Source organism: Echeneis naucrates, chromosome 11 (assembly GCF_900963305.1).
Source record: "Echeneis naucrates chromosome 11, fEcheNa1.1, whole genome shotgun sequence".
NCBI lineage: Eukaryota > Metazoa > Chordata > Actinopteri > Carangiformes > Echeneidae > Echeneis > Echeneis naucrates.
Window position 1 is genome coordinate 13,932,561 of NC_042521.1, and position 12,612 is coordinate 13,945,172.

A 12,612-nucleotide genomic window follows, 5' to 3' on the forward strand; every position below is an offset into this window, starting at 1 on the left:
TATTCATGGTAAGAGCAACATGCTGATGTTCATTAGGTGTGATGTTTACAACGTTCTTAGATCAGCGTTGTCAGGACGCTGACATTCACTGATTGGAACTAAACAAAAAGTGCAAGCAGAGCAGCTAAACAAGGCCACAAGCTGACATTTTGAAATTATGCAGCGGCAAAAGAAAAGTTATCAACAGTCACTGCTGTTGTTCATCCTAATGAGGAGGATTAATGCATTCAAGTCAGTTTCGTTGCTGAGATACTTCACTCAAAACAAACCAAACAAAATTTAATCTCATGCTGGAGTGAAATGTTGAAGGCAAAGGGATTCATGGCCAGTGCTACCTGATTGGCTTCAAGCATGGCCAAAAATAACTAATCACAGAATAAAAATAACGCAAGGCCTGCAGCGCAATATTTTCAGGGTCATCTCTCTAGTCTGAACAAAATCTCATCAACTACCGCACCCCAGGACAAATTTTACCCACACTTGTCGTGTCAATGCAGCTTGTGAGATTTGGCAAATCTCTAATTGAGCTTTGACTGAGTAGGGGGGGCTGGAGACAGTGGGTGGGGTTAATCAGGCCTTGTCCCACTGCCCCAATTTGAATGAAAAAAAAAAAAAGAGACAATAAGACAAAGACATTTCTTGTGCCCAGTCTGTCAGCATTATTCCTTATTTCCAGCAATACACAACCAAGCCAGGTGACAACGCATCCTTCCCTTTTAAGCACTTCATCAGAGCTTTCCTTTATCTTTTTGAAAATCCCCCATTTTGTCTAACACACATATCTCAATACAGAGCTCCACAGTCACCTCCTCCTCCTCCTCTTTTGCTGCGCCGCTTTATCTTCACACATTATTCAACCATATAAATGCTTCTTGGATGGCGAGAAGTGATCCCCGGACCACTTTGTAACACAATATGTTAACAGCTCACCCTCCAAACGCTGTCTCTTTCCTAAAACGCTCGGTTTGGGTAATAGGAGTAATAACATAACAAAACACATCATGCTGGATGGAGCCAGGACAGAGGTGGCTCCAGAAGGAACCGCTAACGCTTCACACTCAAGGCTCAGGACAGGCCAGGGAAACACTTAGGGGCTAGTATACTTTACACTCATTTAATCAAATTCTCCCAGAAAAGCAAAAGCAAAGAGGAAAAAAGGGGGGAGGGGGGTAGAAAAGGGGGTAATTACCTCCACATTAAAGCAACACTGAGCCCACTGGCGACCACAGTGGGCTGACAGTTAACGATGCCCTTACGTAACTTACACGATGAGTTTTTAAGAAGTTTTTCAGTCAAAGTCAGACCTGCACAAGATCAGGCTCTTTGAAGAGCACAGCGGACGGCGTGTTCTACACAGTTATTAAATCTCCTTGTGTTGCTTTAATTGAAACCCCTTGGTAATGAAATAAAAGTTAAGCTGTGAAGTCTGGGCTTTGTTGTTTTTTTTTTTTTTTATGGGAATAGGAGTTTTCTATGCAAAACTGGAACTGTTTCACTGATGGTGAAGCTTCTGCATTGAGCTCAACATTTCATCTTTTATTTTAGGAGGGCAACTTGTCTTTGGGCTTAATTCAACTCACTGATCTCTGATCAAAATGTGACATTTTATAAACTCTGTTGAGCCTTTATAAAAATAATTTTAGGTTGATGTCTTTTATGCGTGAAGAGGAAGGTGGTTATCTCTTCTGTGTGAATCAGACAGAGACGTCTTTATTTAGCATTTTGGACAAAATGACACATCCCATGCACACTGGTTTAGCCTTGGCAATCCACTCCGACCTTAATTGTGTTTATGAGTGTTTGCATTTGAATGTACGAACTGGTGCACGGTCTGAGAGGTGGAAGAGGAGATGGAGGAAGAGGTCAGAAAAACCACAGCACCCAAAGTGAGGAGAACAAAGTGTCGCAGGGATCCAGGCCCCAGCCACAGGAATTCTGGGACAAGTGACCTATACTTTACATGCAGCCCAGCCAGCCATACACATAGCTCTACCATCACAGCATAATAATACAGTGGACTTCTTCAGAGAGAAGAACACAGGAGGTTGAAACAAAAAGGGAGAGCGAGTGTTTCAACAAAGAAAGTCCAAGAAATGGCTCAAAATATTCGAAGAATAGACAAAAACTGAGCACGTTTTCCAACAGTACAACACTTGAGCCTTTTTAAGCACCACCTTTTAGATCCAGACAGTCTGTTGCACGAATTTGCAACTTTTAAGTTTCATCCCTGTAATCTAAATGCAATACGTAGTTGCCACTGCGCACAGGCTTCCTCCTGATGTGAACAAAATTGCAAACACAAATGCAAGCTGTGGCATCTCTCCTTGTATAGGTTGTAATCATAAGCTTTTCTGTACTGAGGGCCATTTTTCATTTGTTTTGTGGTTTTTAAAGATGGGGCAGCAAAAGAGCAACTCAGTCTGGAAAACCACTCTGCTGTTAAACCCTAGTTTGCTGTCAGGAGTGGTGCGCCAACAGCCTCCCTTTCCTTTTGTCTCACTTTCCTTTTCAACTGTATTCAATCCACATTTACACTTTGACTTGTGGGCCATCTGTTTTCAAATGAAGAATAAAAACATAAGATCACATGCAGTGTGTATTGGACTTTTAGGGCCTCTAGGGGTGTGCGAGTGTGTCTGAGTCAACCTTGATGGTGAAGAATGTGGATTCCCTTGAACACTGAAAATCACTGACATTGGAAAGGCTTCCCCTCCACCGCACACTAATCTGACAACCAAATTGGATATATCCAGTTGCAGCAATGCATTTCAGGGCACCTGTCAGCGCAGTATGGAACGCAACTTGCTCAAAGGCACTTCAGTATGTTTGAGATTGAAAGATGAGATAATGAGTCTCAGGGGAAAGCATCTGCAACAGTCCCCAGCCTGGGGAGTCAATCACTGGTGCTTGAACGCCTTCTCTAAATAGCCCGTGAAAGGTGGATATGGAAGTTTATTTGAAGTTGGCTTGAAGTCAGAAGCAGCCTAACAACATGACGGTGTATTCACGTGTGTGTGTGTTTAAGTCTGAACCTGAGCCCTGAGATGTTTCAGAGTTCCTGTGTGTCTTTTGCTCCGTGGCAGGTCCCGTTAGTGTAAAATCACTGGGGTGTTCTCATGAAGCCAGAGCGCAGGGGCGAGCTGACTCCTACCTTGTGCGGGGCTTTGAGCAGCCGGTGGACGCCTGCTATCTGGTTGATGAGCGGGATGTCCTCCCTGAAGGTGTACAGCGGCGGTCGGGTCGGCTCCGGGAAATTAGTGCTGTTGAACGGATCGGTGTCATCCAAAAACTGAACCCTGCAGACAAACGTGGCCATGGTGCATCCATGCAAGGTGGTGAGATGGGTGGTGTGTGGGGTCAGAGGGGGAGGTCAGGCCGGTGTGCACGGAGCCGACAGCAGCTCCGCGGCTCTGCTGGCTGGCTGGGGAGCGCTCCTCTCCTGGTAACGACAACAAACCCGGGTCGCTAAGAGCGCAGTGCGCTCAGTCCGAGCCGTCCAGCCCTCACAGCCGGGGGAGGGAGAGCTTGAATCCCGGTGAGATGGCACAGGAGGCCCGTCAGTGTCCTCGCCTGGCTCTTTGGTTCCGCTGTTATTCTCGGAGAGGCAGGTGGCCGGTGAGAAGGGGGAGGCAGCGGGCGGACTCCAGCCTGGTGCTGGGGAGTGAAGGATCAGCGCAGCTTGGGACAGCCGGTCTGCTGTCTGTCTGAGTCCCTCTAAATCCAGCCTCCCCCCCCCCCCCCCCCCATATCTATTTTCCCCTCTGCCTCATCTCCCTCCTCCCCCTCCCTCCCTCCAGATCACTGTCCCCGGCTTAGCGTTGTCTCCCTGTATGAGAATGTGCTGCACTAATGCTGTAATATCTTTATTTCTGACCAATATAGACTGGAAAATGGGTAATCGAATAAGAAAGAATCTGAATCATCACCCAAAGATGCCATGAAGTTGAATAAACTGTAGACCTATTCATAGAGCTGCACTGTCACAATTAATGCTGCGGCGCCAACAAGCTGCTATCATACTGAGGTCAAATATGACCAAGAGAAAAATTTGTTTCACTATTCAGTATCAGAGACACACAACATGTCTAACTTTACTTTCACTCAGAGGAATAGTCACTAAAAAGAGTTGTGCAGCAAGTTAAAGGGACATTTTGATCAAGGCTGACCTCTTGTGTCCAACAATGGAAAGTGCAAGTAGAGCATTTTTAATTCCAACGCCTCTTCTACTTCAGACCCACAGAGATCCTTTGTCTTTGCTTCATTTGTTTCACATCACAGCGTTCCTACGCTGGAATATTCAGCCAGGTATGGCGATGGGATACGTCAAGAGGAGATTTAAATGATTATCATGGACACATTTCTGGTGGGAAGAAAAGAGACCAGACAGCTGCAATGAAACTATTTCATTAACGGGGAAAAACAAATAATGACATACCTCACCTCTGTTGGCTATGGAGAATATCGTTGTTACCACTGGAGGGCAGAAAGCCATTAACTATGATGATTATTCACCACTGATAAATTAAGAGATAAAATACAGACAGTACAGTGGACCTCATACGTCAATTGCAGGTTGTGAATTGAGGCTTAAGCCTTGTGCAGTCTTAACATTCTGTATATTCTGTCCTATGGGTCAAAAATGACCCGCCTTCACCAAAGCCCTAAAATAAAGCAGCGTAATTGAATTTTAAATCCAAAATCTATTTTGGATGATAAAACATCCTGTTATTGATCAAATCAACTCAATATTTTTTTCTGACAGTGAAAAAAGACGTTCACCAGTGAATATGACTATTATTTAGTCCCACAGGCTTCAACACAGAGGCACTACTTAACGATCCCCTAACTCAAAAATTGAGTTTTTCAAATTATTAACATATCTATATAGTGTTTGGGTTCTGCTACAAGACATTTCAGCTGCGAAGTCTCTAGTGCGCGCCATAACGGAGCATTTTAGATTTGAAAATGCGGTTTCAAAACCAGATCTGAAAAAGCTGCATTCAGTTTTTCCAGCTCCTCAGTTGGATTTCATACGTCACAAATCCTAGCAACCAATCCCGTGGATTTTCTTTCTCAGCTAGTCGTGATACCAGCCTTAATTTTTTAGCCTTCAACTGCAATTTATTTGGAATGATAATGTCCCCAAAAACATTCCAGCTAAAACGTGGGTCTGCAGCAAGCGCTTTGAGGACAGCTGCTTCAAAAACGGGTGGGTTTCGCTGCGAAGCTTTTTCGAGCATTTTTCCTGGAGTTGACAGCGCACCGCTGTTACTGAGCAACCCAGATCAGGCAGCGGCGCATTTGCATACTCATGAATATTCATAAAAACTGGATTGTTTTCACTCACTCTCACATCTTCATCCGCTTTATCTGTTTCCGGGTTGCGGGGCTGCTGGAGCCAATCCCAGCACACATTGGGCGAGGGGCGGGGTACACCCTGGACAGGTCACCAGTCCAGCACACAGAGAGAGACAGAGACCAACAACTACGGTCAATTTAACATTACCAGTTAACCTATGCATGCATGTCTTTGGATGGTGGGAGGAAACTGGAGTATGCGGAGAAAACCCACACAGACACCGGAAGAACATGTAACATGCTGCCCCTAGATTTATTTATTTATTTTTTTTTGAGCGCTTTTTTCAACAATTTTTTTGTAGGAAAGCAATTTCAATCAAAAAATAGTCATAGCAGAGCATTTTTACACATTTTTACGCATATTATTATTCCGTCACTTTTTCAGCAAATGATGCGGCCCGCAGCGTTGAGAAAAGACTAACTGCATATATCAAAACGTGCGGCTCGATCGGGAATATATATATATATATATAGTGTGCTATCTTTTTTAGTGCCGCGATTCCCATTTTTCCCCAAAGTTATTCCCAAATAACCGGCCAAAAATTTTCATTGGAAATGGATTGGAACTCAGAAAAAATCCCCACAAAAATTCACCTTTTTTCTCAGTCACCTAACTCTCTCATACCCGCATGTAGAAATGTCATTCGAACTTCAAAACGGAGGAAAACTTTTCTCAAAACACCAAACCGTTCTCTCATAAAAAGTAAACTTTTCAGACTACGAGCGTCCAAAGGAGCAGTCCAAATCAGTTTTTTCTCAAAGCTAGAGTGGAGCTGCTCGTTAACTAGAGTGAGAGAAGCATGAAAAAATAACCACCGTTTTCATTTTAAACTCGAGCTCACGGCCAAACCGAACAAAGGAGACAAACAATTTTTTGACAAAATGTATACGTAGGTGTTGGGATTCATAAAATGTGATTTTGAGAGGTGAGCTCCTCACAAAATTTAAATGGGGGGGCCCAGATCGACAGCAACACCTGTTTCTGCCCCAATTAAACATAATGTAATCCAAAGTTTTCCTCAAAACAATCTCACTGTGTGTCCGCACCGTGTGTACACAGTACATGTGTGTGTATTGCACAGAATGTTGGTGTGTTAGAGTGGAGGAATCTTCAGTTAGTGTGTCGGTGAGCGGATGATTATCGAAAACATTGTTTGTAAATCGCTCTCACTGGCACATAATTTGAGGTACACACGTCATTTTCTCCAAAGTAGTAGAGATTCTTGTCCTCTCCTGAAAAATGGGTTTACTTTAACAGTCGGGCAATCCAAATTTGAACTGTGCCCCTCTAAAGGACATGCTCACCCCTCATATTACTCCCCATGTATTTTTCTCAGGCAAGAAGGAGAAATTTTCATATTTTTAAATCGCTCCCGTGTACACAGTTTACATCCTAGAAACACTAAAATACACACACAGCTTCAGACACGTGTTGTGGCGCTTAGTGTCTTAGTGTCTGTTTTATGATAGGAGTTACCGTTTCGTCACAGTATTGCCCCAGAGTGAGAGGCTTTGCAAAAGAAAGGAATCTGTTATCTAATAGGCTTTCTAAGATGATGCAAGCCAAGCTCACACACACAGCTGCAGTCAGTGATGTCATCAGACTGCTGATAAACTCTTACTACTGAGATTTGTGTTACACCGCAGGACACACACAGACACACACACACACACACACACACACACAGACTGATATACAGACACACAGCTGCAGTCAGTGATGTCATCAGACTGCTGATAAACTTTTACTACTGAGATTTGTGTTACACCGCAGGACACACATAGACACACACACACACACACACACAGACTGATATACAGACACACAGCTGCAGTCAGTGATGTCATCAGACTGCTGATAAACTTTTACTACTGAGATTTGTGTTACACCGCAGGACACACACAGACACACACACACACACACACACACACACAGACTGATATACAGACACACAGCTGCAGTCAGTGATGTCATCAGACTGCTGATAAACTCTTACTACTGAGATTTGTGTTACACCGCAGGACACACACAGACACACACACACACACACACACACACACAGACTGATATACAGACACACAGCTGCAGTCAGTGATGTCATCAGACTGCTGATAAACTTTTACTACTGAGATTTGTGTTACACTGCAGGACACACACAGACACACACACACACACACACACACACACAGACTGATATACAGACACACAGCTGCAGTCAGTGATGTCATCAGACTGCTGATAAACTCTTACTACTGAGATTTGTGTTACACTGCAGGACACACACAGACACACACACACACACACACAGACTGATATACAGACACACAGCTGCAGTCAGTGATGTCATCAGACTGCTGATAAACTCTTACTACTGAGATTTGTGTTACACTGCAGGACACACACAGACACACACACACACACACAGACTGATATACAGACACACAGCTGCAGTCAGTGATGTCATCAGACTGCTGATTAACTCTTACTACTGACATTTGTGTCACACTGCAGGATACACACAGACACACACAGACTGATATACAGACACACAGCTGCAATCAGTGATGTCATCAGACTACTGATAAACTCTTACTACTGACATTTGTGTTACACTGCAGGACACACACAGACACACACACACTGATATACAGACACACAGACTGATATACAGACACTGATATATAAACACACACACACACAGACAGACTGATATACAGACGCACACTCACGGACTGATAAACAGATACACACACACACACAGACACTGATATACAGACACACACACACAGACTGATAAACAGACACACACACACACAGACTGATATACAGACACACACACACAGACTGATAAACAGACACACACACACACAGACTGATATACAGACACACGCACACAGACTCATAAACACACACACACACACACACACAGACTGATATACAGACACACGCACACAGACTCATAAACAGACACACACACACACAGACAAATATGCAGAAGCACACAGACATACTCTCATTCATCAAGGTCAAAGTCCTGTCTGTCAAATGACTGAATCTAACGCAATCGGTTCGATGAACCGAAATTGAATCAGGGTGACTTTTGAGCGTGTGTCGGTACGTAGGTTGATTGTCCAGGTCCCGTGGCACTTCAAAATTTCCGTGGAATTTTCTATTTTTTTCCTTTCTTTCTTTCTTTTTTTATTTTACCACAATCCAACTGTCATAATAGTTTACTTTTATACAGTAAAGGTTTTTTATTACTATTATATCAATGTGAAGAAATTACTATTAATTTTATTGAAAGGAAAAATAACAGTCAACAGTATGGAACTTTTCCAACAGTTTATTCTTTGTTAATATTCTTTAGGAAGTGAATTATCAAATACATCTCTTCTCTCTTCTCTTCTCTTGTCCAATAACAGAACAGTGAAAGGTTGTTTAACAACGAACATTAGCACATGTGGGACAGTATGTGCAAACGTGAGCATGGGCTTTGCAGACGTATTTCTCACACGTGCAGCACACAACTTTCGTCTTGCAGTCCTTCTTCCAGGGGCAGAAATTGCATCTTTTTCACTTGCCTGGCCCAGCTGCAGCCTCATGTGGCTCGGGACAAGATTCACCTCCCTGAGCAGCTCTCACAATTGTTGCAGAGGCTTCTGTGCGGGGTAGGCGCTACCTTCTTGCGATGCATGTTCCTGTTCTTCGTCTCAGCCATTCAGGTTGGGTGGCTCCACTGCCATATCACAAAGGCATTGTATGATGAGACATCAAGGATGTTGTGGAAGATGACCAGGGGCCAGCGTGCAGTCATCCTTCTGCGGCTGTATGTTCCAATAACTTTGTCAAGGTTGTCCATGACCCCTTTAGTGTGGTTGTAGTCCAGGATGATGGCTGGCTTCCTGTCTTCACGATCAGTGATTTCAGCTGCCTTGTGCAGTGTAGTCAGCAGGATCACTTTCTTGTTCTTTTTTGGGAGGTAAGAAACAAGAGTGGTGGTGGGGGTGAAGGCAAACTAGCCGAGAAGCCGAGAAGACCAGTCTCCCTCTTGTTGCTAGGAGTGCAGGGGGGAGTTCAGGCTTGTTTTTCCAAACAGTGCCAACCATTTTGATTTTCCTTTTCAGGAGCTGCTGGCTTAGTTCATAGGAGGTGAAAAAGTTGTCACATGTGACATTGTGCCCCCTCAGTCCAACAGTCAAATCATGTACAACACAAATCCCCTGGTTCTTCTCGTTTGCTCCCCTGGGCAGCTTCCTAGTGTAGACAAGTATAGTTGGATTATCACCACAGGCCACCCATATTTTGATGCCATATTTTGCTGGCTTGCTTGGCATATACTGCCAGAAAGGACAGTGACCTGATACAAAAAAAAAAAAAAGACAAAGATTCCAATCAGTGAGTGTGAGTGTCACAGAAAAAAACCACATGAATCAACAAAGTAAAAATATTAATTTCAGGTAAGTAACATTACGAAAATAAAAATGTACCTTTGAATGGAACCAACTGCTCATCTCCTGTGACTTCAAGTCCAGGGTTGTAAAGGTATGGCAGACGCTCAACCCACTTGTCCTAGACGTCTTTGATGGCTGCCAGTTTGTCTGTCACACGCCTTGCTGGTCTTGACTGATCTTGTCAAATCTTAGCATTCTTGAAAAAGTGTGGAAGACTTTCAGCGGCATTGCCCTTCCACTGCCCTTCCACTCTCTGCATCCCAGAGACTAGATGTAGCCGCACCACGAGACCTAAAGACACCTGCTAAGATCAAAAGCCCTAAGTAGCCACGCAGGCCAGTCTGATCCCTATTTTTCCAGTTGTCTCCATATTTACGGGAACCCTCCAAATTTGTCATTTCCGGTATGATCTTTTCAATGGTTGGTGTGATGAACAGGAGGAAAGTGGAGGAGATGCCCTTGGCATGGGCAGCTGAATATCTTGTTGGCCCCGGGGTCATCCTAAAGATTATTTGTGCTGCAGCTCTTCCTGGGGTGCCGTCCGTGTTTGATGAGGACCATGTTATTTTACTGTTCTCGGATAAAAATGTCTCTCTGTCAGCTTGGGTCATTTCTTCTTGCCCACTCATGGCTTCAGCAAGGAACCAACTGGGGCTTCTTTGGTCGGGGGTATCTTCATATCCTCTCCACTGAATGTGTTTTACATTATGTTTTTTTTGTTTAGTCTGGGATCTTGTGTAATGTGAGGGGTTAGCTGCAGGTCAGAGGTGCATGTGCAAATTCAAGTTCAATTCGTACATCAATAGGAATCCAGTTTCTCTGTTGTGTGTGTGTTAGTGACAGTTTGTGTATGTCGTGTAAATGCTCTTATAACAAACGGGTCAAAAATGACTCATAAGACAGTGGTGTACAGCCCATATGGAAATGTAAACAAAACCAGAGTTTCACTTTTTTTAATGTTGGGGTCCCTTTAGGAAAAGTCATAAAATTTCAAGTTGAAAAAAGAGTGTTATATGGGTTTTGTTGCAGCTAAACATTTTGGTGGGTCATTTTTGACCTACAGGACAACACAAAGGTTAAAGAGGCTCAGATGTACCTTAGTGCTACTCTGAAAATCATCATTCCCAATAAGATCACATGATGTGTTTTTCAGGACATTGCCTGCATGTTGATAAGGCTGCACATATAATTTTATTGGGACATGATAACCACAAACACAATGTATGACTATCAGCCATTTAGAAATGACTGATCTGGATGCTGATGTTATTCCTATTCCTTTGTTTGCCTTCAGTTGTCTGACTTAACAAAACGTTTAATAGATTGAATCAAATATCTAAACTGCAAAAAAAAAAAAAAAAAAGAAAAAGAAAAAGTGTAAAGTCAAAACACAACAAAAACATATCTTTGCTCTAGTTCTCATGTATTTCTATTTCAAGTATGTGCTTCCTGGTGTTTTGGTTTTGTTTGTTTGTTTGTTTTGCTCTTGTTGTTGATGTAAATTGCACCCTGTGGAAGTTGCTATCCGTGCAGTGCAGCCAGAGTTCACTGATTCATTTGTCAGCAGCTTCTGTAGCAACCTTTAGACACCTCCAATGATTTCCCAGAGCATTAAGGGGCAAACTCCAAGTGCACCTTACTGTATTCTCCCTTATCGAAGAGGAACTCTGGAGACTTTTAATCATCTGTAGTTAGTCAGATGTTGCTCTGCAACCCTGCAGTCACTTTAGTGGCCTTGACTCTGATCTTAAAGGGCTTTCCAATAAAATTTATTGAATGTCTGTTCTCCTTCCTATAGTCACAAATTCACACAAACTTCTCCAAACGTCTCAGTAGGTTTCTTATTAACAGTTTGATTCAGGTTGGTCGTTTTGTATAAATCGCTGAGAATTTTTTTGTTAACGCAACAAACAAAAAATGGTTAAATATTGCTGGGGCAGAGTTAGACATATATATTGTGGTTAAGGTCTGAACTGGTTACTTTTCATTACAAATCTAAAACTTAGAATTGGTGTATTTAACTCATGCGTCTTCCATGTCACCATTAGATATGAAAACAGATTGGTAAATGATTGATACGTGATATTATAAGTTGTGGGAAAAGATGCAAATTGCATTAATGTTGACTGTCTATCACCACAGAGAGAACCAGGCAAATCCTAGAAATTACTGACGGGGCTATTCAATCATAGTAAAATTGTTGTGCTTCTAGACTGGGAGCTGAAAACACTCACACACACCATTCCTGTTTGTGCTTGGCACCAACAAGCTTCCTCTGAAAGCATGCCTGAAAGTTTCACTTTGGATCAAGAAGCTGGAGTCATTCCACAAGGATGTGATCTCCTATCATGGGAAAGATGGAGAAAGAAGCTCGAGACAGCCCAAAATAATAAAAAAACAAAAAAAAACACCCTCGCTTTCGACTCTAGTCAATGTGACACTACAAAATTTCCACAGTGGAAAGTGAAAAATGAATAAACTGACATGTAATGTTTGGTGGCATCACTAATATTAATGAATTACATACAACCCAATTTATGATAAAAGCATCTCTTACAAATTACATTAATCAATCAAAATCACATTAATTCAGAATAGATTACAGTTTTGTGGAAAATAGAACGCAGAGGGTTCAAAATAAAACCCCAAGATACAATCCATTGAACAAACACACTCAGTATTGTATAATAAATTGTATCATAAAATCATGATGCATCATTTGCATCTGCTTTAAAAGGGATTTAGGTAGAATATTAACTTGTACATGTGAACATCTCTGTGTGGCACTTGAAAGTCCATCTG

The 12,612-nt window shown here is 42.6% G+C and overlaps 1 protein-coding gene across 2 annotated transcripts in view; it reads right to left on the minus strand.

The window, feature by feature from the left end:
- Window positions 1–3,685, minus strand: part of fhod3a (formin homology 2 domain containing 3a) — a 48,760-nt gene extending 45,075 nt beyond the window's left edge. For both annotated transcript variants that reach the window (XM_029514398.1, XM_029514397.1), the window contains exon 1: window positions 3,152–3,685. In XM_029514398.1, the coding sequence (XP_029370258.1) occupies window positions 3,152–3,316 (165 nt within the window). In that variant the 5' untranslated portion in view covers window positions 3,317–3,685. The remainder of the gene's footprint in view (window positions 1–3,151) is intronic.
- Window positions 3,686–12,612: the final 8,927 nt, after the last annotated feature.